Source organism: Fundulus heteroclitus, chromosome 1, assembly GCF_011125445.2.
Source record: "Fundulus heteroclitus isolate FHET01 chromosome 1, MU-UCD_Fhet_4.1, whole genome shotgun sequence".
NCBI lineage: Eukaryota > Metazoa > Chordata > Actinopteri > Cyprinodontiformes > Fundulidae > Fundulus > Fundulus heteroclitus.
Genome location: NC_046361.1, coordinates 24,372,338 through 24,398,125, shown reverse-complemented (window position 1 = coordinate 24,398,125; position 25,788 = coordinate 24,372,338). Strand labels below are relative to the sequence as shown.

The window sequence follows — 25,788 nt, the reverse complement described above, 5'->3', positions numbered from 1 at the left end:
ACAATAAAGCATAGGACCTAACCAACACTTCTGTGGCCAGCAGTAATCCAACGTTGGACGTCCCGATGAAACAAAGAGGTTTATCCCACAGACGCGGGTACGCCCTTAGAACCGCCCACTGACGACAATCCCGACAGTTATTGGTCGGTCTGCCGCACTACGCGTCGCTGATTGGCTTACTGCCTCGTCATTGAGAGTCTGTTGTTCACGCTGCTCGCCTGAGAGCAGGCGCGCCTGTGACAGTGGAGTGCATTGATTCATGCTGTTGTGGAGTCTCGTTTCTGGTTTTTGGGAAACAATTAATGCGACCAGACAAGAGCGCATGAAGGTATGTTCACACGGTTTGCTCGGGGGGAAGATGGCGCTCGGCTCTCTTATTTACTTGCTATTCTCAGCTTTCTTATTGGTGAAAAAGCACACACTGATAACTATATTTGCACGTTGGTCCCATAATCTTATTTGTTTATCTTTAATGTTTGGTACGGTGAGTGTCTTTGGAATTAAGGCAAACTTTCAAGTCATACACTGGATAGGATAAATATGAAGTTATAATAAATAGGTTTGAGTAAACTGAGCTAAAACAGAATCTCAGGATTTTATTTATTTTTTTTTTTTGCTCAATTCTGTTTTCGCTAATGGTAGTGACTGGGTACTTGAGCAATAATGATTCCGTATTGATTGAGCCATTTTCACTGCATGCTATCTATCGATGATAGGTATTGTGATGTATTTGTGAGGTCGGTTTCACTTTGCAATTGAAGTGAATAGCACTATTTAGAAAAATAATGATAGGGCCATGTGTCAGACAAAGGCCCATGTCGGCAGGTGGATCCACTGCTGCTCCTCAGCGAGCACAGTGATCACGTGCATTGCATGGAAACACACTGAGTCATTATTATGGATATTATCATTTCACTTAATCACTACACACCCTGACTTTACTTTACATCTGGAATAAAAGTAAATCTAAAAGATTTACTTGTATACTTGAAACTACAAACTGTGTAAGGTGACAGTTTCCTCTTTCTCACCCTGCCATGTATTCAATAAACCAAATATTTATTTTTGCACATCTCTGATTTCGAAATCTGGACTGAGCATTAAATGCAATGTCGGAGCAAAACCTCAATATTATTAATGCATTTTTCTATCAGCATCTATATGCAAACTGCAAAGCTGCCACTTAAAAGCATGTGGGCTTCATAGTGGGTTTCAGCAATTTACTTGAGAGTGACTGTTCCGATGGTGTGGGTATCCCTGGAATGCTGGAATGATTTTCCATGGTAGCTCATTTATAAGCCGTGATATCGGGTATCATTGCAGGGAGTTTAGGACCAACAGCTACAATTCTCACTAATGTTTACACTGACATAAAAGAATGTGATCGGGCAAGACTGAGGACCACCCGCAAGATACATAACAAGTTATTAAATTAGTTCACACTTCATTTGCTTTGAATGAGCCACATAAAGCACAGAAGGCTTTTGGAGAGTCAGAGGATGTAATGGGGATGCATCTGTAAGAAAGTAAAGTTACAAGTTGTATGACTGTAACGCGAGGAGCGAGAGTTTGTTAAACAATTAGAATAAGGGCAGCTGTCTTGACAGCTATTTTATTAGATTGAAAAAAAATTAAAATGCTCTACAGTGCCTTGCAACAGTATCCAGACTGTTTAACATTTTAGAGCCACAAGCTTAAAAGTATTTTATTGGGGTTTTATGTGACAGACCAACAAAAAGTAGCACACACTGTGCGGTGATAGGAAAAACATGGATTTAAAATTTTGTTGTTAATAAAAATCTCTGTGATGTGTTTCCAGGCCCTCTGAGTCAATACTTTGTTGAACCACATTTTGCTGCATGCTGTTACAGCTGCAAGGCTTGTGGGGTGTGTCTTTTTTTGCCCATATAGAGAATGAAAATAGGAAAATAGGACCCACTGCAAGTTTTTCTTTTTTTCTATGATCGCCCTGCTGTTAGATCTATCGATAGTCCCATCAGGTCTGACTAGCTTCACTTCACTGTTTAAGAAAAGTATTCCCACAGCATGATGCAGAGTTACCATGGTCTGTTTGGCTGCTTCTGTCATTAATGCTTTACTTGCCCAACAGCTTAGATGAACAACCATGTCTTAATAGGTTAACAGCATTGCCGTAATCTTTCCATTTTCAGAAGATGGATTGAGCAATTTTCTTGCTTGGGATGTTGTTTTTTATTCAAATCCTGCTTTAAACTTATCCACAACTTTATTCTTTACTTGTCTCCTGTGTTCTTCTGGCTTTGTGATGCTGCTTTGTTCATTAAAGTTATAAAGAAAACATAAGACCTTCACACAACAACTGTAAATAAATATACGGTATATATTAAGACTACATAACATACACAGGGGGATCTTATTAAGTGATTTTGGAGAGGAATTGCTTGCACTGCATTTTAATTAGGAGTATCGGAGTGAAAGGAGCTGAATACATTTGCACATTTTAAATTCTGTTCTTGTAAATACATGGTATAAAACATGAATCCTTTCCCTTGTTCTTCACAGCTATGAACTACTTTCTTTATGTCCATCAAATGAGATCCAAATACATTTAATTTTGTAGTTGTAATGTAAAAAACTTCAAGTGATATGAAAACTTTTCCAATGCACTGTATAACAAATCTTTTCAAGCCAGCTATGGTTTTGGGATCCACACGTTAGACACTCGCTCTAGTGTAGGAGTAGTGTAACTTCTGGTAAAACGTAGCGCTAAGTATGTTGTTCTTGCATCCCAGTCCCTTATTAAAATGCAGTATGTGGTGCAAACAATAAGCTGATTATTATCAAGTGTCAGTTTTCTGACTTCACAGCTGACACATACCTTGTCAAACACATAATTAACACTCAGGGGAGCAGCACATTCCAAGTTTTAGACCTGACAATGACTCTATAACCTTTTTTTTTTCTTTTTTTAAGGGAAGAGCTTTGAGATGACTGTTTTATCTTTCTTATGCTCTTATAGACGAGGTCATATATGGGATGTGTGTGTGTCATGTCTGGCCTCTCTTACTGCACAGAACATAGTGGATGAAACACACAATAAATCAGATAGAGAGTGATTTAGATTTAAGAAAAAAAAAAAAATGCTTAAACCTATGAAACATTAGCCGTAAGATCTAAAGCATCATATTTTGAGTTGACATTTGAGACAGAATAAAACGGATAGTCGTCTGTCCATCTTCGACTAATTGTGCTGATATGGTAATGGTTTCCTGTTTATAACCCTGAGCACAACCCTGTGAGGCCACAGATGGGACCCCCAAGTCTCGTTGTAAATGATTTCCGTACCAGTCACTACAAAGCATTCAACAAGGAGAACGATCTATAGGCCACACTACACATAATTACATTTCTAAATCTCAAAACCTTTCCTGATTCTTTATTTTCAAGCTATTTCTGAAATTAATGATGTTACAATTGTTTCCTTCTTTTTTATCCTCTGTCTCTCTCACCCCAGGTAGAGAAGATGAACGTCGAGGCTCTAAGCCGAGCAGAGCTGCTGACTCTCCTCAGTATCCTTGAGGGAGAACTGGAGGCCCAGGATGTAGTCATACACACCCTCAGAGTGAGTTTGGAACAACAACACATCCTGTGTAGACAGCACCACACTTGTTCCACATTTAGGATTGCCTGTGCTTAAATAAAACCATAAGATAGCCTTTAGTATTGCTGTCGTCTGAGCAGATCATTAAATAATACATCAATTAGTGCTAAGGTTTCACTTTACGCCGCATGAAAGAATGTGAGCTAAATGGGAGGGGATGTGTAAACAGGAAACAGAGGAAACAGAGCTTGAGAAGACAATGGAACGGGGGCCATTCTGGCTTTCAAGGCATTTAATCCAGCAGAACAACAGTATTATTACTGGTGAAACCAGTCTTTGGCAATATTTAGATGTGGATATGACCATGTTGTTTACCAGTCTGCTGTCTGTGGTGAGGTCTTAAATATGTCATGAGTAGTGAATTATTTCTACCTCAGTTTTTGCAATAAAAATGACACACATTTAGCAATCTAAGTTTTTGTTGTGAGTTAAACCTTTTGGACCCGTTTTCATACAATTTTTTGCTCAGTTGAACCATTGTATGTCGTTCTTTGATATACAGGTTTCATTACAAGCTCAAAGAGGCATATAATGCACTGGTCTACACTGTCTACTACAAAGAAAAGAACCAGAAAAGCAATTTCTCTTCAGGATATCAATGCAGTTTTGAGAGTGGGTGATAAATTACTGGCAAAATCATCAGTTTCTCCCCACAATGTATTTCTTAAAAACAAGCATCATTGTTGTTATTCTTCTTCAGCTCGTGATCTAACCCGTTGCTTTTCTTTCCTCTGCCATATGTTTGGCACCTCCCATTAAATGGGAGTGTCATTGTCCCGGTCGGCACTTGTGGTCAACTTGGTCTCATAAATCTGTGCTGCACACAGACGTCTGTGGAGACCTGTAGAAGAACATAATGAGTGGGTACAGACAACAATGTTCATGTCAGAAATGCTCCACGGTCAAGTAGACAGTAGTAGGACAGACAGGGAGGTATAAACTACGCCATAGTTTCCACAAAGTGGCTGTCTGTTTTTTTTTATTTTTATTTTTTTTGTGGGGGGGGGGGGGTTGTTTTGCAATACAGCATACATCGATACCTTGACTTACAAGTGTCCCAACTAACGAGTTTTTCAACATATGAGCCATTGCTCAGACAATTTAATTATTATTGTTATTTTATTTGTGCTAGTTTCTAAAATATCCCACCACTAGTAGGCACAGGGAGCGCCTCTTAAAATGCTTCAACAAAGCAGCCATAGATGCAGAAACTGACAGAGATTCTGCAATAAATAGGGGACAAAAAGGAGGCGGTTAGAAACTGTCGGATTTTATTCAACAGAAACCCCAGAAATAGAAACAGTTGTAACTTAATGTGCGACGGCACTGCTTAATGCCAATTGCCTAAATAATTTTAAGACAGGTTTTTATTGAAAAGAAAAAATCTACAAATAACACTCTGTTATTGAGTTCAGCCCTTCTCCTCCACCTCCGTCATCATCTTCATGCGTTCTGGCCTTCAAAGTCAACGCTGTACATTATATTGTAATGTACTTAATAAAACCTATCTATTTTAGTACATTCTATTGTGTTGTGTTTTCATACAATACAGTGTTCACTATGCATAAGTGCATTCTTACATGTAACAAACAAACTGCGGTATATTTTTGAACCACTAAGGATGGGGGCGGGGGGCGGAACAGATTAATGGTGTTTCAATATATTTAACATACAAACAATCTGAATGGAAATTTTACGAGCTCTGTCACGAAGCAAAATAAACTTGTAACTCAAGGCACTGTTGTATTTCCTTACAGCTGAATTGGTCTATTATGTAAGCAAGACAAAAGTTTACTCTCCTTTCAGCCTGCTGATGAGCAGTGGAGAGCGGCAGATGGGGGGAAGGCCAGTAATGTATGCGTCAAACCGATTGAGAAAAACTCTGATCTCTCTGGCACTTATCTGGCATCCCGTTAAACAGACTTTAAACCACAGGAGTGGTCGTTTTAAGTGATGTTGAACCTTTTTAAAAATCCTCGTATATCTTGATACCGGTAACTGGCTCCTGCTTGCATGCGGCATGTTGACTCAAGACTATACTTCAAAACCTTCCAATAGCCATTTTGTCTGTGTCCAGCTGAGCTTGGAATGCGTAACACAGGCTTTGAATGTGACTAAAGAAGTAATAACATGCATGGCGTGCTTACTTTGTGGGTAGAAGTGACCCAGTCAGCATGTGAATGCTGTCAGTTTGGACAGCTTAACTCACCAAAGTGCACATTACTCGTACGTTACTCGGCAACAACCTGTACAGCATCCACTGATAAAGGACTGTCCCTCCAGCTGTTCCTAAACCCCTCAGTCTGTTCTGTGGAGCTCTTTGACTCATGCTGAACTAAACGAGCGCAGCTTTCCCTCAGGAACAATGCTTGTCAGTGTTTGCGTCTGGACCAATTAGCTTTCTCCAATGCCGCCGGACACTTTCCACACTCCCGATTAACAGCAACTGTCATGAGCTTGAGTAAAACCACCAAGGCACTAAATACTTTGCTTTTTATTTAAAGTTGTGATTGGTAAGTTCAGAGAGGGAAAATGAATGCCTATATAGGCCTGTATGGAAAACCCTATCAAGAAGGCCATACAACCGCAATTATGAAAGAGTCTCATTTGAAGGGAATGACAGAAATTCACACCAGCAAAAACCGCTGAAATCTGAAGCATGCGGTTTTTGAGTCACTCACTCAATCGTATCTATGGGACAAGTGCACTGTAAGGCTGCTTTCTTGTGAGGGGTTCTCATGTTTTCCTCATTCCCTCATCCTCCAACACAGCCACATCGTGGGGGTGGGCTTTCATGTTTACCCACAACCCCTTATTTGAGTGTTTACTGAGCAGAGGATGAAATGTGTTGTAGGCTCAAATCACTGAATTCTCTTGTTCCCACTGAGGTCCCTTGCACCAAATTGCTGCTTTTTCATTGCCGGGGTAGTTAGTGTGTAGAGGAAAGCTCCAGGGCATGAAGGAAAGATGTCAGTACTTTAGGCCACTCCCTTATTCAGGGATCACCACAGCAGTCTATACAACTTGAACACAGACTTGGCAGCGTTTTTACGGCAGATGCCCATCTAACATAAACAGGATTCAAACCCAGGTCTTAGACTTAGTCCCCTACACCACAGAAGGACTTTCATGAAGGAAAATTAATACCCTATTTCTGATCACCTGTTAGGTGTCTTTGAACATTTTGAATGTTTTTTGTTGAACGCAAACATAGAAATTGCTTTGTAAGCTTTCCGGTACACAAAAAGGATTGAAACTTTGAAGAAGTGAGTCAGTGTTTATATGCAAGCTGAGATGTCTTCACCTTTGGGACTTGTCTCTACAGATTCTCGGCTGTACTTTTCAGTTCTGACTGCTAAGGAAACAGAATAGCAGTTTTTCTAGAGGGAACATTCCAGTAAACTTACACCAGACGGTTCCTGCATTCCAAGAGGTGTGGCGTATATTTTAAGCTGACAATTGTCCTTATCTGTAGAGATCTTGAACTATTATCGTCCTGGTTCAAATGCAGTGCAGACAAAGTTTCTGTTACTCAAACAGAATGTTAGTTAAGAGTTTATTAAAATAGTTAGAAATGTACACATTCTTTTGCTTATTTGCATATATATATATATATATATATATATATATATATATATATATATATAATATATATATATATATATATATATATATATATATATATGTATATGTATATATATATATATATATATATATATATATATATATGACATATATATGACATTTTAGGCATACCATACAGAGAAGCTGGTTGCCCAGATGTGCCAGGGCAGATTTGCTTTACAAAAAGGTTGTCTCAAGACATTCTTATTTGCATGACTGACTTTATTGAATCACAGCTGGATCTGGCATCAAAGTAAGCTGGCCACATTAATGTAATAGTTATCTTTGTTGTTTGACCTTAAACCATTTGGATTATTTGTGTGTGTGTGTTGGGTGGATGAGGTTATATGTAGAAATAAATGTGTTTGTGTATAGTGGATGTATGTGAACGAGTTGTTCAACTGGAGGCAGTCGTTAAAGTGGTGAGAACGGTAGAAGGCCCACACAGCACCTAAGAGTGGCAATGGAAAAGTGGACTCTGCTCCGGAAGGCTGCAGCAGCCCTTGGTAGGCAGGCTCAAGGCGTCACCCCAGGTGACGGTTGCTACTTCCAGTTGGATGTTTGTCCACTCTTCTTATCAGAAATCTGATGGTTTCCTCACATTGATCTGGCATTTGAATGTAGTTAAAACATTTTCCGACTGGGTAGTGGATCAAAACCTTTTTTGATGGATCTTGGGATCGTTTTACTGTTTGAATATTCAACTATATCCACGTTTCTATCATCTGGCCTCACTTATCATCCGTGCATAAAGATAAATTGGCTAAGACGTTCTGGACCACCAAGGCTGAATCATATCATAAACTAGAGAACTACTGGAAAACCAGTGCATCTGCACAACAATGAAAGGAGTTTAAGATCCACTGGGACTGAGAAGATGCAGACCATGAAAAATAAAACACAAAAATGTGGTCTCCTCGGCTGAACTGGAAAAAATGTATTCATGCATTTGTGTCATCATGTTTAGATTATGATATTGTATTATCTGTTAGTTGTTTCATGTACCAGATTAAAAACATAGGGGGTCCGAGCCTTTCAGTCTGTGGCACCAAGGCTGTGGAACAGCCTACCTTGCAGCTACGTTTAGTTGACTCTGTGGACTCTTTTAAGAAGCAGTTAAAAACTTTCTTTTTTAAACAGGCCTTTTGTTGAATGTTTATTTTTATAGTGATTTTATCTTATTTTTATTGTTTTATTTATTGGTTTTCTGTACAGCGCTTTGTGATTGCTTTGTCTGTGGAAGGCACAACTCAGCCAAATGCCTTCTGGAGAAATTCCTATGGTGATGTGGGAAAGACTGAGTTATTTGACCAAAGTTTAAATAAGGATGCTTGGAGCAATCAATGTGAGGCTTTTAAATGTAAGGACACTGTGCCCAACTGTCAAGCATGGTGGTGGTAGCATCATTCTGTGGGGCTTTTGTATCAATGACAAATTGCATAAAGTAGGTGGAACAAGAAAAATGGATTGACAAAAACTGTATTTTAAATGAACCAAGAGACAAATGAATTTAGACACAAATAGATGTTCCGCCAGGATAGTGATCCTAAACAGAAATCAAAAATAGCTTTGGATTGAATAAAGCAGGCTAAAATTAAACTTCTGGTATCATCCTCCCAAAGCCTTACCTCAAATAAACAGAAAATGGAATAACTTGTGTAAAACATATAGACCCTGTGAGGGTGGTGTTTAGAGAAAATTCAGAATAAAAAAAGTATTTGAAGTTAAATATTGTATAATTAGTACACGACAAAAAAAGACCAGTTCAAATAAATGTTACAAACCCCTCAAATTATCACGCATACTGTTGATACGTTTATGTAAACCTTTTCCTGAATTGTATCTGCAAATTTGCTCTTCAGAGACCCACCTGTGGACTTGATTTATATTGCTGTTTGACAGCTGAGTTAACTTTGTTTTGATTAGCTAAGAAACACGTTTTGTGTGGTCAAGCTGTTGCTTTCCTTCTCAGTGGGGCACTTTTTTTTGTTGTTGTTCCACATGATGTCATATCCTGAAGTCCATAAATGTTTTGTCTATTTTTGCAGGCTGACATGTTTTCCTGACTCCATAAACAATAGTGCCTGGCAGGAGTGGGTTGCTAAGATAAGAGTGTGTACTTTATAACTACTCAAGAGGCGAAGCCCAATTTGGGCATGTTGTTTGTAATGAAAAGCGAACAGAGAGCACCAGAAGGGTTACTTTTAAAACACTGTAACCACCGGTTTTCCATCATTGAACTACTTGTATATCACTATCTTGCAGCCTGGCCAGGTCGCATCAAAGCATTTCATACTACTGCGAAAGTTAATATATGACAGCAGCATATACCTAATATATACTATTTTATTGAGCTTATTTAGCACAATGTGTTTTTTACAGACCCAGTATAAAAACAAGCACAATACATCTCTTATGATCACTGCTATTTACACAGAACAGGATTGTGCTAAAAGCTGATTTCTTATGAAAGTTTACCAAGGCGTTTTGGTCAATGAATTGCAGTACTGTTTAATATTTGACTCCTTCTGAGGATAAACCAAAGCATTTCCTTGTTCCACCCAGCGATACTCTAGCTTATGCCCTTCTGAAAGTGATGTTTGCTCAAAGGCTGACAAAAGGCTGCTTCAGTGTTTCATCACAAACTGCTTTTTGAGGCAGTTAAACATTACTTTGAGATGTTTGTTTGGTGCTTTGCGGTTATCTCAGCGCCATCTGTGGCTAATGTGTGGGTGGCAGGTGCGGGGGATGGCGCTTGAGTCTTAAACACACAGCTAATTAGGCTTCATAAATCAGAGGCGTACAATCTCAGCTCTGTCTTTCGCCGCCTCATACAATTTTTATTTAGGGACTGTAATCTTGTTTCCAGGCAAGGTATTGTATTGAAGTGGAACACTTGCCCAGACAAGCCCACTTTATGGCATTAGTTTCCAGTCTCAACTTAAGACAGAGCTTAATGGGTATTTTAAAATGGAGCCAAAAAGCAATGGACATTATTTTTATTTTTAGCTAAAACGAAGTACGAGTTATTTTGTCTTGTTTTCCTTTCAGTTAGCCAAGCATAGGGTTTCAAATAGTTTAACAACTATAATAACTCTTCAATTTAGAGGCGATAATCCTCTTGCCTGGGAAAGCTGTTTCTACTTAAAATGGCAGTAATAGTTTATTTCCATTTTGATATGTTTCTTTTCTGAGATGTGTACCATAATACTTAAGAAACAAAAAAAGGACATTAAACCTCCTATATATTTGTAGATTTCTGAGGGATTTCACTGACAGTGCCTTCAGTGTTCAATATAATAGGCTGGGATGTTTCTTCTGTTTTTTGTCTGTCATTTGTGTTTTAAACGTTCACTTTAAATAGTTTGTGATTTTATTATTTCCAATCTTTTCAAAGAGATTCAGGGTTTACTACTGTAGCATATTTTCTATTTTCCTGTTTAAACATCTCATCACCAGCCTTACAGGCCTGGATTTGACCTGAACTTAAGAAAGTTAAAATTGTACGTGCTAGATTCTACAGAGTTTTTATATTAATTACATTTTTCATTGCAATAAAAACTCTTATTACTATGTAAATGCAGTTTTTGTTAGCCCTACACTGATAAGTCAGTTCTACAATATGCTATTCACTTTTATTGATCAGATGAATCACTGATGTTGATAACATATATCAAACTTTATGAATAGAAACATTTGGGATTTCATTTCAAGGAAATGAATTGCCTGCTTTGCTGGAATCAGCGTTTTCTAAATGTAAAATTTTGATTTGAGATGTTTGCTATCCATTGTACAAAACATGTTTTAATTTTGAGTAGACTGTGCCTGAAGGATTTGTAATACACTTTTTTAATCAATTAAGTCACTCCTTTAATTTTTATTAATTTATTTCTTTTAAGACTGAATATCAAAATTGTATTTCATGCTAAACCACAACTTAACATGTGGAATATATTAAATCGAAATCGCCATAACAATACCAGTGTCTCCAAAATCCCATTTGAAAAAGGATTGGTTGGATGCAATATTTCATATGATATTCTTGCTTAAGTGCCATCCATTAAATCTCAGCATGCCTGTAATAAAAGTTAGATAGACTCTCACTCCCCTTGATGCTTATGTGAAATGTTCACGGCTGAGAGGCTATAAGTAACAGAGATATACAGACATGGTGATGATTGATAAGAAAAAAAAGTAAGGACAATTGTGATATCCATATCTTTGCTTTATAGTGCAGCCTTTTTAAAATGCTTGAATTTTGTACCTGTCATTCAAAAAGGCAGTTGAACAAAACAGTCAGCTAGTGATGAGTTGTCTGGCAATTTGAAATTCAAAGGTGGTTATATATACCTTGTATGTAACCAGTCTGTCTTGACAATGAGACCATGAGTCTCAAGAGATTTTTCTGTATAAATAAATGATTAATAATAATAATAATAATAATAATAATAATAATAATAATAATAATAATAATAATAATAATAATAATAATAATAATCTTTCTCCTTGAACCTCCTAAGCTCTTATAAAGTGTACCACAGGCCATACAGGAGACAAAGCAAACATATTGAAGAAGGTGCTCTGGTCAGAAAAGACCACAATTGACAATTTTGGCATACCATCAATACACTTTGTGTGATTAAAACTAACATGGCCTTTCACCTTGAACACACCATCCCCAGCTCAAAACTTGGTGGTGGCAGGGTCATGCTTGTGTGAAGATAAGACGAGCTAAATGCAGGCAAATCATAAAAGTAAAAAAATACATGCTAACAGCTGCAAAAGACTTGATGCTGGTTTACCTTTCAGCAGAACAAAACCTAAGCACACAACCAGACCTACCTAAAGACTGAAGTAATTCAAAATATATTCATGTGTTAGGGCGGCCCAATCAGTGTCCTGACAAACTAACAGACCAGATATAATGAAGTATGTGTAGAAAGGCTTAAAGGTTTTTACATCCAATGTGACTGAGTTGTTTTTGAGGGATGGCCAAGGAAACTTGGGGATGTAACTCAGGGAAAGGTGGTTTAGAATACATATGCATGGCACACTTTTCAGATTTTCATTGGTTAGAAAAAGTAAACAAAACGATATATGATTTTCCTTTCCCTTCAAAGTCATGTGTCATTGTGTTGGTCTATCACATGAAATCCCTATAAAAGACACTGTTTGTGGTTAAAGGAAGGTTGCTCAGTTTTTCTGAAAACATTTAAACATCCAGGAGTCTTTGTCAATGCGGTACCGCGCACGTGACGTCACCGTCTCAAGAGCAACGCCCCTTTTGCCGCTTAGGTAGGGCATACAGGAGAGAAAGCACAGATAACACAGCTATTACAGCCGCAACAGAAACAGCGATATGACCGACTTTACAGCCGTTAAACTTTCCCAAGACGATGTCCCAGGCACACGGATTACTGGTCGCACTGTCGAAGAACACACCAACCTTCAGCTCAAACGATGGCTTGAGGTTCGAGGGCTTAAAAAGACTGGAAAACTGGCCGAGTTGATGAACGGTAAGCTTTGTTTTTTTTTTCCTGCGCAGCAGTCATGGCGGCGTCGGCCGTTTTTTTGTTTGTAATCACCGTCCAGGGATCGGTATATGTTTAATGTTTGTCTCATTTGAAATGTTTTTGAGTAAGCTATCCTGGTAGCAGGCTATCATGTTACCGCCTGCTACCATGATAGCCTATATGCTGTCATGGTAGCAGGCGCTTCTTTATTAACATGTCGGCCACCAAAATACTCTTACCTTGACTTGATGTCACTGGAATTGGGTCAGGATGTTCTTCGGTTGTGCCCTTTCCTCCGACAAAATGCTTGCTACATATGTACTTGAATTTGGTAACTTTTTCCGGGTTGAACTGTTGTGTAGGCCGACCGCCCCGGTGTTCCAAGCGCACACGTTTTTCCTTGGCAGTCTTGAAGAAAACATCCTTCATATGCGGCCGATCAGCGTACCTCGACCTCGAGTCGCTGTTGCACGTTCCATAGCAACAATGTTTAAAAACCATGGTCTTAGATTTGGAAAAAGCAGTCGTTTACCGAGTAAAACCAAGGGTAACGCACGTCTCTCTTACAGCAAAACAACGGCGGCTTTCCGGAGTTTGCCCCACTGCGTACCACGTGATGTGACGTCATCGTGACGTTGTGTTTTTAAAAATAGCTCGCGCGCGGTACCGTATTCTGGCGGCTCGCACATGGGCAACCTGCAGTTGGAGCGCTGCTGTGTTTAAGCATGTGGAGGCGCATCCTCCTAGGCACATTCAAAGTCTGATACAAATTAAAGACCCACCCATCAATGCCCTGGGTTGTTAGAAGCTATTGCTTGGTGTGAGTGGAGTACTTGGTCACCTGAGTCCTGACGAGACTGCTAATGTAATCTCTTTGGAATGAGTTGGAGGACCAACCTCTTTAGGCAAAGATGGCTTCTCCCTGTCCAAAATGCGGATATCATTGTCATCAAAAGTGTGTCCTTTGCTACTGATGTGAAGGCGGACTGCTGAATCTTGCCCTGAGCTGCTGGCTCTGTTATGTTGTGCAATGCGTTTGTGTAGCTGTTGTTTGCTTTCTCTGATGTAGGAGTCTGAGCAGTCCTCGCTGCATACACAAAGCCGAGCAGCTTTGGTTTGAGTGTTCAGTCTTTGGGACGAACCAGTTTTGTCTGTGAGTTTTATTAGATTTAAAATTTACCTGTATTATTTTGAGAAAATGCTTAGAAAGTTTTCAAGAGACTCCTGACACATACGGAATGACAAAGTTTTTGCGTCTTGTAGTTTTTGCCTGTGTTAGATGAAGTGACTTTTTTTTCTGCAAGTTTTTTTGGTATACGCTTGAAATACACTCAGTTAGGATAACCACAGACATGCAGTGATTTCCTGACATGCTGGTGTTCTTTTTGTTTCTCCCCTGTAACAGACAGAATGTAGTCTGCCCATTAATCATAGTTTTTCAGTGGGTGATGTGAACCACAATCCAGATATTGATCCTCGTGTTTATGCCTCCAGTAAAGCTCAGTTTTGAGACTCCCATCTTCCTCAATGTGCACAACACATTGTGGCCATAATGTTAAACAGAATTATAAATTCAAGGGCTATAGATTTTTTTCCAATGTGTCAATGGGGAGAAGCTGTGTCAAATATGGTGGTATTGTTCTCACAATCACTGGAGGTTCAGTGTAGCCCCTCGTGGCAGAAAAGTCTCTGAGGATCTGGAAAACAGCAACAAATGTTGCTCTACATGAAGACAGCGTAGGCTACATGAATATTGCCAACTCCCTTAAACTGTAGCACAGTGCCCAAGACCGCACAGATGTTTAATGGGACAGACTCCACTCTGAAAAGACCTCGCCATGGTTAACCAACAAAGTTAAGTGCGCATTCTCAGTATCATATCTAGAGGTTGTCTTTTGAAAATAGATATATGAGTGCCGCCAGCCTTGTTGAAGACCTTCAAGGGTTGGGGGGATAAACCTATCAGTGCTCAGACCATACAATGCACACTGCATCAAATTGGTCTGTATGGCTGTTGTCCCAGAAGGAAACCTCTTTTAAAGGTTGATGTACAATAGAGCCTGCAGACAATGTTCTTAACACAAGCAGACTAAGGGCATTGAGTCCCAGAACCAAGTCCTGTGGTCCAACGAGACCAGGATGAACTTATTTGGCATATTTTACAGCGGCAACCAGGTGAGGAGTACAAAGACAAATTTGTCTTGTCTACAGTCAAGCTTGGTGACGGGAGTGTCATGGTTTGTGGCTGCCTGAGTGCTACCAGCTGTGGGAAGTAACAGTTAGGTGGGGGAACCACCATCTGCTGGGATATAGTGAAGCACAGGCTGATCCCGCACCTTCAGAAACTGGCCACAGGACATTATTGCATTATGATAATGTCCCCAAACTCCCCTTTGAGACGACCTCTGCCTTCTGAAACAAATTTAGGGTAAAGGTGCTGGACTGGCAAAGCATGTTTCTGGATCTAAACCCTATTGAGCCTCTGTGGGCTATCTTCAAACAGAAGGCGAAAGAGTACAATGTCTATATTATCCTCCAAGAGGATTCCAGTGAACTCAGTGCCCATGAGATTTAGGGCCTCACAAAATAGACATTTTAAGTTAGGGGCAAACTTGTGTTGCCAGTGGTTTAGATGTTAATAGATGTATGTTTAGTTATTTTGAGGGGACGGCAATTTTTAACTGTGATACAAGCTATGTATCACAGTAGTCAGGCACTGACTACTTTGTTTCAAAGTTTCATATCTTTAGTGTTGTCCAATGAAAGTTATAATAAAATATTTACAAAAATGTGAGGGGTGTACTCACTTTTGTGAGATACTGTATGATAATGTCCTCTGCTCTTTGCCAGTAATAGTAATAGCTGAGTCAGAGTAAGAGCTTTAGATCCATAATTGGAGAAATGCAACCAGTACCTTTTGCAGCAGGGATTACACTGATGTTCACTGCTGACTTCATTGTCTGACAGTCATTTCCGAGACTTACTGCTGAAACAGGACTCTGTGTCTCTGTTTGGCGTATGGAGGCCTGTTTATCCCCTGAGGCTGTTGGTGACTGACAGTTTTCCAGGTCAAAGAAATCTTTTCCTTTCACCCTCACAACTTTTCCTGCAGGAATGCAATAGAGGGTGGCAAGCTCAAGCACATTGACTTTACGTGCAATGTCATTCAGAATGCAAAAATGCAATTGTAAATTATTCACATGTAATAGGTTCTTTCCCACGGCTTGCTATAAGGAGTATTTGTCATCAGTTGTTGGGCAGGGATGAGAGCTTGACAGCCGACAGGGTTTGCCTGTCTTGCCCTGTCATAAAGGAAAGCACACCCTGTCATTATGATCAGACCTATCCTGACAAAAACAGCCTCAAGAAGGGCCCGATCCAAGGACTGGGCCTCTACACACTCAGAGTGCAGTGTTTAATGGTCTATTTAAAGCCTGTGGCATAAGACCTGCTAACACAGGAGAGGGACGTTTTGTCATTCAGCAGATCTACTTTAAAGTAAAACATCTAAACATGCTGGCTTACTCAAAAATTAAAATTTTCTTGCCAAAATATGAACAATACAAGCTGCACTCACGCTCACTCTTATGCTTTGATGCATACCGAATCAGGTCCGGAGGCAATATGTCAACAGTTGAGAGAGTGCAGGTTCTGTTCAGTTTTCTTGGCAAGAACCATGATGCTGGTTCCAATGGAAAACAAGCCTCAAGTACACCATCCTCGCTCTGAGCCCTCAGGGATTTTGTACGTGTTTAAATGAGACAACCTGAGAAATGACAAGGCCTGACTCATGAGAACAGAGCAACATTTAGCGGTGCAATGTAATCTTGTGGACTAGAAATTCTGCTGAAGACTGCATAAGGAGAAATTTATAGGTGTCCTCCTGATGTCAAACGGTGTGAACTCTTCTGCGTGTGCTTTAATCACCGAGGCACAAAGCTGACCCCGGATGCCCCCAGAACGCAAACCAACGAGCTGTTGTGCATCTAATGAGACCCCCTGATGACACTGTGACCAGGGTGGAGGTCAATGAGGCCCCATCGCGTTTCACTTAAAACTGCTTAACATATGTGCAGCAAAGTTTATTTTCTATAACATTTTGTCTTCCATAGTTTAGTGTTTGCCTTTAAACAAATGTATTATATGTTGGGTTTAATTTACCCCTTTTTTGAAGCAGGCATTCATGTATGTGAGAAAGAAAAGGATTTAATGACTCAGTCCTTCAACCCTGCATCTCCAGGGAGGAGTTAACATCTGCCCCTTTTGGGGGGTTGGACACTTGTGCCTCATCTCTTTGTGTTTGGGTTGATAGGAACGACCATCTGCTTGCTCTCCTGATGATAACGGCCCCCGGCACGGACTTCCTGCACACATATGAACTCATACATGCCTACACACCTTTTTTTCTCATTATGTGTCTTCCTGAAACTAAAAGGAAAAGAAACAAAATATTGAGGAACCCTTGAATTGCCAAAAAACATTTAACCTTCCCCGGATTTTCTGTAAAATCAATCAAACCCACTTTAGATATAGTTTGTCAACCACAGTGCAACCAGCCATTGTTAGTTTCTCTAATTACATTTGGTATTTTGCTGTTAAACATTAGTTAAACAAGAAGAAGTACACTCTCTCAAAATCAAGTTCAAACATGTTTCTGGTGTCATTGCACAAGGAAACTGTTCAGTGATCTTTTTACAATGCCAATTTGCATTTATGTTGTTTTCTCCTCATTTGTATGTTTTTAATGAAGTTTCTTTTCCAAAGGTGTTTACTTTTGTACTCTGTATGATTGCAGTAAAAACATTTGAAGCACATGTGAGAACACTGCCTGGACTGGAAATATACTGCAACAATAGGGCATATGATAGCAGCTTTTGAAACATACCAATAACACTGGAATGCTTCAGGAAGTTGAAATCTGTCAAAAGCTGCTTGTCGGCCATAACGTCTACCTATCTTAACTTGTTGATTCGATAATTGTACCTCTTGGATTGTCATAAATAAAAATATTCACAAGTGAAAAATTTGAGTTTTTATTTTCCACAGCTTTTTAAAAAAAACTTTGTCTATGGTGAAATCCAACTTTTTTTTGATCATTTTAAATGTTTTCCTAAAAAGAAAATTCTCCATTAGAAAATATTTTTAAACATAAACATAGTGGTTTTTGCTTTGTCAGAAATTAATTCATGCAATATGCGGGAGCTCTTCATTCTTGCTGACACTTAAAGGAGCAACAAGCAATATTTCATCACTAAGTGTGGCTTGAGCACTGTCTGTAGACCAAAAACAAGATGTGTGACAAGCCTCGCCTCACTACCTTCACTCAACCTGTAACCTGGCCCTTCCTTTCCCTTCTGACTGTTGCCTTCTGTGTGCATATATGTAAAGAATACAAACACAGCAAAACAGCATCACCTTTTGGAGGAACTCTTCTAGTGAAGAAGTACGTTACTCATAATTTTATAATGCTGTTAGCAACAGAACATTTTGCTCTGCTGGGATGCCCTCTGACATGTTGCTCCAACTCTGCGCTGCTCTGACAGTGGAATTTTAGGGCAGGGAGGGGCTTGAGTGGCAGCTGTTCACATGCACGCATGCGCACGTACATGCGCGCACGGCCGGCCCGGCTTTGTAAACTGACTGGAGAACAACACAGAGAGATGCAGTGTGACATTAGGCCATAGTCAATCTGAAATATCACCTGTAGTTCTTCACCTCACTATTTTAGTCTTTCCATCTAAAATAATGAAATTTGACTTGTTGCTCCTTTAACATTAGTACCTTAACCTTACATATTTTTTTGTGTGTTCATGTGAATTCTTTAGGCCCAACATCGAGAGGAGTTTATCCAAGACCGGTATGGGCAGTACGACCTCAGTGACCCATTTCTGGCCTTGCAGCGTGACGATGAAGCCGCAGAGCGCCAGAACACCCTCAGGCAGCCCCAAGCACATCCGCATGGTCGGGCGGTGGGTCCAAACCCTCTGGCTGTGCTGAAACTGGTCATGACTCACTGCAAGAGGATGCAGGAGAGGATGATGGGACAGTTGGCTGCTGCTGAGAGCAGACACAGGAGGGTAAATGGCAAATGATACCTAAATGAAGTTGCAATCCTGCTAACAAGACAAGAGGGGGGGGGGGGAGAGGGGGGGGGGCAGGCATTTGTGCACTAAATGTGTTGTGTGCATTCATTGAGGTTCATGGCTTATGGGAGAATTTGTCTTTATTTACATAACAGAGCTGATCTATGTTATAGAGAATCTATGTCATAGCGAATGGTGAAGCGTTACAGACCATGCTTAGGAATTATTATGAACAATGTGGCATTTCTTTTGCTTTGGTCAAAGCTGGGACATGTCACCCTCATGTTACCTCTAAATCAGTTTGAGATGATTACCTCTCTTTCCTACTCTTAGCTATACAAAGAAAGCTTTCTGCATATTAGAGCCTAATGGTATCACTTGTCTGTGTCATTGTTCAGATGATTGCTGATCTGGAGGAGGAGAAACAGCGGTATGCTCAGGAGTCTACTCGGCGTGCTGACTATGTATTTGTACTAGAGACAGAAAGAGATAAGCTGTTGCAACAGGTGTGTGTGTGACACGTCAAGCTTAAATAATACTGTAACTATGTGAGTGTCATGTAAAAGTATTCAAACTCCCTAAATATTTTCACATGTCACATTATAACCACATATTGAAATATCTTTTTCAGGTTTTTATTAGGAAGGAAAAATAAAAGTAGCTCATAGCTGTGAATTGGAATAATAATAATGTATGTATAAAAGAGTGGTGTGCATTTGTATTCAGCTCCTATTATTTGATATAACACCCCTTAGTAAGATTTCATTCAATTAATTCCCTTTATAAATTACCTTATTAGAGACTTGCATCAACCAGCATCTAATTTAAGCTCTGTATTAATTCAAATGTTCTGTGAAAGCATAAGAAAAGCTTTCCTTTTTTCAACCCATTGTCAATTTGCAAACATGATGAAGAGGTTTTTCTCAGAAGAGACAAACCTTGAACCTTTTGGCTTATTTATGTAAAAAAAAAAAAAGTAGCACTGTGCATCACCCTGAGTAAACCATTCTCTCTGTAAAACATGGTGGTGGGAGCATTCATGCTGTGAGGATCCTTTTCTTTACCAGAAACAGGGTACTCATTTAAAGATGGATGGACACAGGGCAATCCAGTTAGAAATCTGTTAAAAGCTACAAATGACTTAAGACTGGGGCAACAGTTTATCAACTACTACAACAAGAACTTTTAAATTACAACCAGATTTTAATTTAAGAGGTTACTAGGAAGATGAAAAAGAGAGCAGATGCATTTATAACTACTCTCCGAACTTTTTGATAATGCAGATAACAATAGGGTACGCCAATGTAGAATATGGGGTACAGACACGGCAGGTCATAATGGACTCTATTTTAAAGTAAATGTGAACAACATAAAACAACATTCAAAATGGGCACTCAACCTGTTAATACTAAACAATGCTCAAAGAATGAGGAAGGTACAAATGGAAATAAAAATATGTATAGAGGAAAATAAAGTCATGAAGGCTGTTGTTAGGGGGAAACCAAAAGCTGAAACAGTACATGGAAAAAAATTCAGATTGTCTCTAGACCTATAGCACACAAAATCAGAAATTAAGAGAGCTGGGACGGAAACAGCAAAAAAAAAAAAAAAAAAAATCGACAAGGTAATTGGGAAAAGACTCTTGTGGATGCACACTTTCAGTGAGTACCAAGGCTATCCCGAACAGAGTGGTTTAAGTGTTTTGTCTTTTGTTTAAGATATTTCCACTTTATGGGTGCAGTGGCAGTGCTAAAGTAGTTTGTTTTGTCTTTCTAAGGTTCGATTCCTGGCCGGTGGACCTTTACTTCATGTCTTCTATCTCTCTCACAACTCTGATTCCTGTCACACCACTTCCAAATAAAGGCTTAAGTGCCACAAAAAAATAACGAAAAGAAGATAGTTCTGCTTTAAGTTTAATCACAAAACATTTTGGCTTAATTCTTCAAATGACATTTCTAATTTAATAATCTTTAGATTTTTTTTTCTTTGACCTTGTGTTGGTCTATCACGTTAGGCCCCAATGTAATAGCTAGACGTTTGTGGCTGTAATGTGACAAAATATGAAAACGTTCAAGGGGTGCAAATGAGCACACCTGCTAAAGATGAGCCCGCTTCTATCCATGCGACTATCTGCCTCGTGTACTTCTTTGTATTCTCACTGGGATTTAAAGCAAAACGACCAAGCAGAGAATTGACAGAGGCAGCTCCTCAGTGTAACACAGTAGGGTGGAGAGGGCTTGGCCTTCATAAAATGTACACACGGACAGAGCAGTCCTTACCGTATGCACAAGCCCAGAACTGTTCCATGGGAAACAGATGAGGAAGAGGCCATTGTTTAGTTGTCCTGCAGCCATGGGGCTTTATGGCCTCAGGAAACTTGAGATAATGGATGTTCACATCTAATGCGAGGTCAGCTGGCAAACACACGCTGTGAGCGCACAATTACACAGAGGCCTTATGTAACACGGGGTCCCTGGGCATCTTCCTCGGGTTCTCGTGGCCTTTGGTGTTTTTTTTTTTTTTTTTTTTTATCCCTTACACACATGGTTGTACTTCATCACCTCCCATTTCCTTTTAATACCCGACAAAGGTTAGAACCAGCCCATTCACCCTCTAATGACCTGATAGGAACTGGACTGTCGTTAAACATGCCACGCAAGCGCATAATTCTTTCACAAGCTGAAACATGAACAATGACCTCGTTCTGTGTCTCTTCGGACATTTAGCCGGCACATATTTCATGTTTTTTTTCTTTTTTATCTCAACTATTTATGATTCAGGTGTTGCTAGTTTAGGGGAACCATATTTAAAGAGGCCCAGGAAAGCTTAGAAATAGATCTAATTCCTACCAGAAATGTCAGATTGTAGGCACCATTTACATTCAGTCTAGTAAAGCAAATGAAAGTTTTTAATAGTCTCTAATCAGTGCGAGACAAACTATTTTAATGTCACATAAATTACTGGGTTACTGGTAAACTTTTGGAATATGAAATAAGATGATAAAAGTATTTCTACAGCCTAATTAGACATAATTAAAGATAATATGGAGTGGGAAATAGTTTAGTGCCAAAGTATGATCAGAAAACGGATTAAAAAGCTTTTGTGTTGTCAAACAAGCAGCACATTGTTGCCCTCCTGTGGTTGAAAGCGGAAGGCCTGCCTCGCCTTCATCTTTCTGTTTTTCTTTTATAGCTGGAGGTGGAGCGTGCAACAGTGCAGAGGTTGGAGAAGGAACAGGCACAAGTGGTGACCAAGGTGGAGGAGTCGCTGTCCCAGCAGCAGCAGCTGTCCTCCAGTCTGACGTTGGAGCTCCAAAAGGCCAGTAGCCAAGCTCAGGAAGAGGCTCAAAAGGTCTCGCAACTTCACATGCTGCTGCAAGAAGAGACCTGCGCTCTCGAGAAGCTCCAGCAAGTTCTTGAGTACGAGAAGAGCAGGGTGGTCCAGCTGGAGGCCAAGTCGGAGAGGCAGTTAGCTGAGTTTGATGCTGAAAGAGAGCAGATGAAAGCCAAACTAAAGGCAGAGGAGGAAAAGGGTGGAGAGCTTGAAAGACAGGTGAAAGAACTTATGAAACGGTTAGCTGAGCCCCAGGAAAGTAAAACAGCAGCGACACAGGCTGTGACTGAGGTGAAGGAGTCACAAGGCAAGATGGTGTCCAGCTCTGTTCAGACTGAGCCTGATGGAAAGATCTCTCCAAAATCCTCCACAGTGCCAAAGGTCAATGGCCTTCAGTCTCATAAAGAGGCAGAGCCATTAACACATGAAGTGAAAGGAGCAGAAAATGGAGTGGATAATGGAGGTGGAGCACTTCTACATTCCCCTATTCACCCCTTTCCTCCTCCTCTCTCTCCCTCCAGCACTGCCTCCTCATCCCTCTCCTCTTCCCCCGTTTCCTCACCGGTTCTAGCAAAGCGTCTGGGCAGCCCGGGCTTCCTTCAGTCCTACCAAGCCGGAGTCAACCAGCGATTTCAGGCTGCCAGGCACAAGTTCCAGAGCCAGTCCGAAATCGATCAACAGCTGCACGGTGGGCCTCTTTCCCCTAGAGACCTCTCCCCAACCACTGCCTCCACCCCTCCTCCACCAGAACACGGCACAGCTAAGCAGCTGGCCCGCAACACCGTCGCTCAGGTGCTGTCCCGCTTCACCAGCCAGCAGGCCGGAGTAAAAGTTGCGCCAATTAACAACTCTCCGTTTGGCACAGACTACCGCAATCTGGCAGGATCTCCTACAGGGGGCAGGTCGCCTTCTTCAGGGCCATTATCTCCAGTCTTTCGCTCTCCCCTTACACCTCGTTCAGAGAAGACCCATCCTCCTCCAATTCTACCTAAAAGGCCCGGCATGAGTCCAACTCCAGGTTCCCCGAGTCACTCTGCTCGGACCAGTCTCTTTCCAGAAGTGACAGGGAACTGTGGGCAGAGCAGTAGTGGGCAGGAGGGAGCCAAGGAATCAGACCTGGTCTTATCCTAGTGCCTAATGTCCAGATTTTCCTAAATAGCAGCTGAACAAATCAGCTACTTCAACTTCGGACGTTAACTGATTTTAACACACTCATCACACTCACTAGCATTCATGCCACTTCAGTTAAAATGCCTTGTAAAAGTTTTCAAACCCTTCAAACTTTTTTTGATTTTGTCTCATTACAGCTGCAACCTTGAATGTATTGAAGGTTGTGGCTGTAATGTGGCACAGGCTAGCGGAAAGCAGCAAGAGTGCATTAATCCTGCTGAGTCAATAGTTTTTAGAACCACCTTTTGCTTCAGTCGCAGCTGCAAGTCTTCGTCTTATAGCTCAAGCTTGGGCAAACAGGATGGATTTCACATTGAAACAAATAGTTCTGCCCCAGATTCTCATTTGGACTTCGATCTGGACTTTGACTAGGTCGTTCTAACACATGAAAGTGTTTTCAACTAAGCCATTCAGTTTAACTGACTGTATCTTTAGCGTCACCTGCCTGCTGGAAGGTGAACCTCTGCAGCCTCTAAAAGGCTTTGTTCTAGGATTGCTATGTGTTTAACTGTATCCATCATCCGCGTCCTTGTTCTTGCTAAAGAAAAGATTACTTTTCCACCACAGCATTTTACACGTAGACCAATGATGGTCTCATCGTTCTTGCTCTGTCTTTTACATGGATTGGGACAGATTTTAAATGGACCGTTTTAATGTTTCCTTTCAACAGCTGCTTTTTTTTTTTTTTTTTTTTTTACCATTTGTCCATAAAGGCCAGACTGCATAACTATTAGTTGTTGTTGTCTCCCACCTGAGCCAAGATTTTCTGCAGTACCTCCAGAGTTAACATCGGCCTCTTGGCTGCGTCTCTGAGCAATGCTCTCCTCACCCAGCCTGTCACGTTGTGCAAGGCCGTACTCTTTCCATTTCTCAAATGATGACTTGAAAGCCCCTAAAGTTTGTTTCAGAACCTAACCCTGTGCTAAACATCTCCACAGTTTTAATACTGACCTGCCTGCTGTGTTCCTTGGTCTTCCTTATGCTGTTTGTTCTCTAATGATCTCTAAACCCTTGAGGCATTTACAGAACAGCTGAAATTATAGACTTATTTACCCCCAGGAGCACTCTGTTAACTAATTAGGTGGAATCTGAGGACAAATGGTCGTTTCTGGAAGAGTGGTGAATACATTATTAAAGCCAAATATTTGTTTGGATTTTGAACCATTTGCCCTTTGTCTTCTACACAGTAGTAATGTACTACTTTGTATTGGTTTATCACATGGAATCCTGATAAAATACGTTACGGTTTGTGGTCAAAATGTTGAAAACATGAAAAAGTTGAATATATTTTTCAAGGTGCTGTATACTGGATGCAGTGTTTGTTGGATTCCTACCTCAAAAGCACAACCCGAGAAACAATTGGGAAAAAATAAATATTTAAAAGATTTTATAAATTCCTTTTATTGGATTTAATATTTTTTATTTTAACATTGCTATCATTATTAAGAGTTATGGCAAATGTTAAATTCAAGGATTTTAAGTATTTATGAGTTGTAGCATAAACCACTAGTAGAAACCAAGCCTAATTGTTGACAAATCGGATGGACTGTAATACATCTGATCTGAACTAGTGTTAGTTTGGTTTTACTTGTAGATTTACTTGTCAGATCTGCTCAAGTAAAAGTACATTTATATTCAGAAACAAACCTAAAATTAAAAAGATGCATCAAAGGTGTGGCTAATGGAGCATATCAAACCTGTAGCTATCACAATTTTACAAAGAAAAAAAAAAAAAGACGGTTTATAAATGCTTTTCTTGTGAGTCCCTATGCAATTTTTACGGAGATGACCACAGGTTTTGTATTGTAAATATGTCAACAAATTCTTCCTACAAATGAACATCAAATGCATGTATTGTTATTTGTGTCTTTGTGTCATGAAAATACTGAGAGTTGTCTTGAAAAAGGGAAAGCACATTTTGCACTGCATTTCCATGTGTCTACTAATCAACACATTTTTTTCATCAACACTGTATATCCAGGGAATGTTTAATTCTACTCTACACAAACTAAAGATGTTCCTTCATTGTACTACATAGTACATATTTTAAACACAGTTGTGACAGTTTATACTGTAAATATATGTTTGTCTATTTGACATAACACTGTGTCTTGTAGCTGTCCTACACACAAGATTATATTTTTTATTGGTGTACCAGTTTATGTCTTAACATGTTTTTATTTTAAAGTCAGTAATCAACTGAATCACATTAGTTTTTCCAGTTTATATAAAATCGTACATGTGCAACCTGCTGGGTCCTTGTTCCTTTTTTTAATATCACATGTAAATGTCCATTTCATTAACATCCTCACTTTTTAGTGCTTTAAATAAATTGTCTGTGCCTAGTGATGAATAGTATATGCTTCTTAGTCTGGGAAACTAACAAAACAACAGCAGCATATTGGGAGCTCTCGATAGGTACATC

At 39.9% G+C, this 25,788-nt stretch overlaps 1 protein-coding gene across 1 annotated transcript; it reads left to right on the top strand.

Moving 5' to 3' along the window:
• The first annotated feature begins 208 nt into the window (after positions 1-208).
• Positions 209-25,712, top strand: cttnbp2nlb (CTTNBP2 N-terminal like b). The gene is made up of 5 exons (XM_012876494.3): positions 209-328; positions 3,494-3,601; positions 18,603-18,854; positions 19,259-19,366; positions 22,053-25,712. Exons 1-5 carry the CDS (start codon positions 260-262, stop codon positions 23,322-23,324), a joined length of 1,809 nt encoding a protein of 602 aa, XP_012731948.2. The 5' UTR covers positions 209-259; the 3' UTR covers positions 23,325-25,712.
• The last annotated feature ends 76 nt before the right edge of the window (positions 25,713-25,788 follow it).

Bases quoted from the DNA above. Each gene is read 5' to 3' on its own strand.
- cttnbp2nlb (XM_012876494.3), top strand. From the start codon at position 260: ATGCTGTTGTGGAGTCTCGTTTCTGGTTTTTGGGAAACAATTAATGCG. The intron at 329-3,493 runs GTATGTTCACAC...CTCTCACCCCAG, and splicing joins CCAGACAAGAGCGCATGAAG to GTAGAGAAGATGAACGTCGA. The intron at 18,855-19,258 runs GTAAATGGCAAA...GTCATTGTTCAG, and splicing joins CTGAGAGCAGACACAGGAGG to ATGATTGCTGATCTGGAGGA.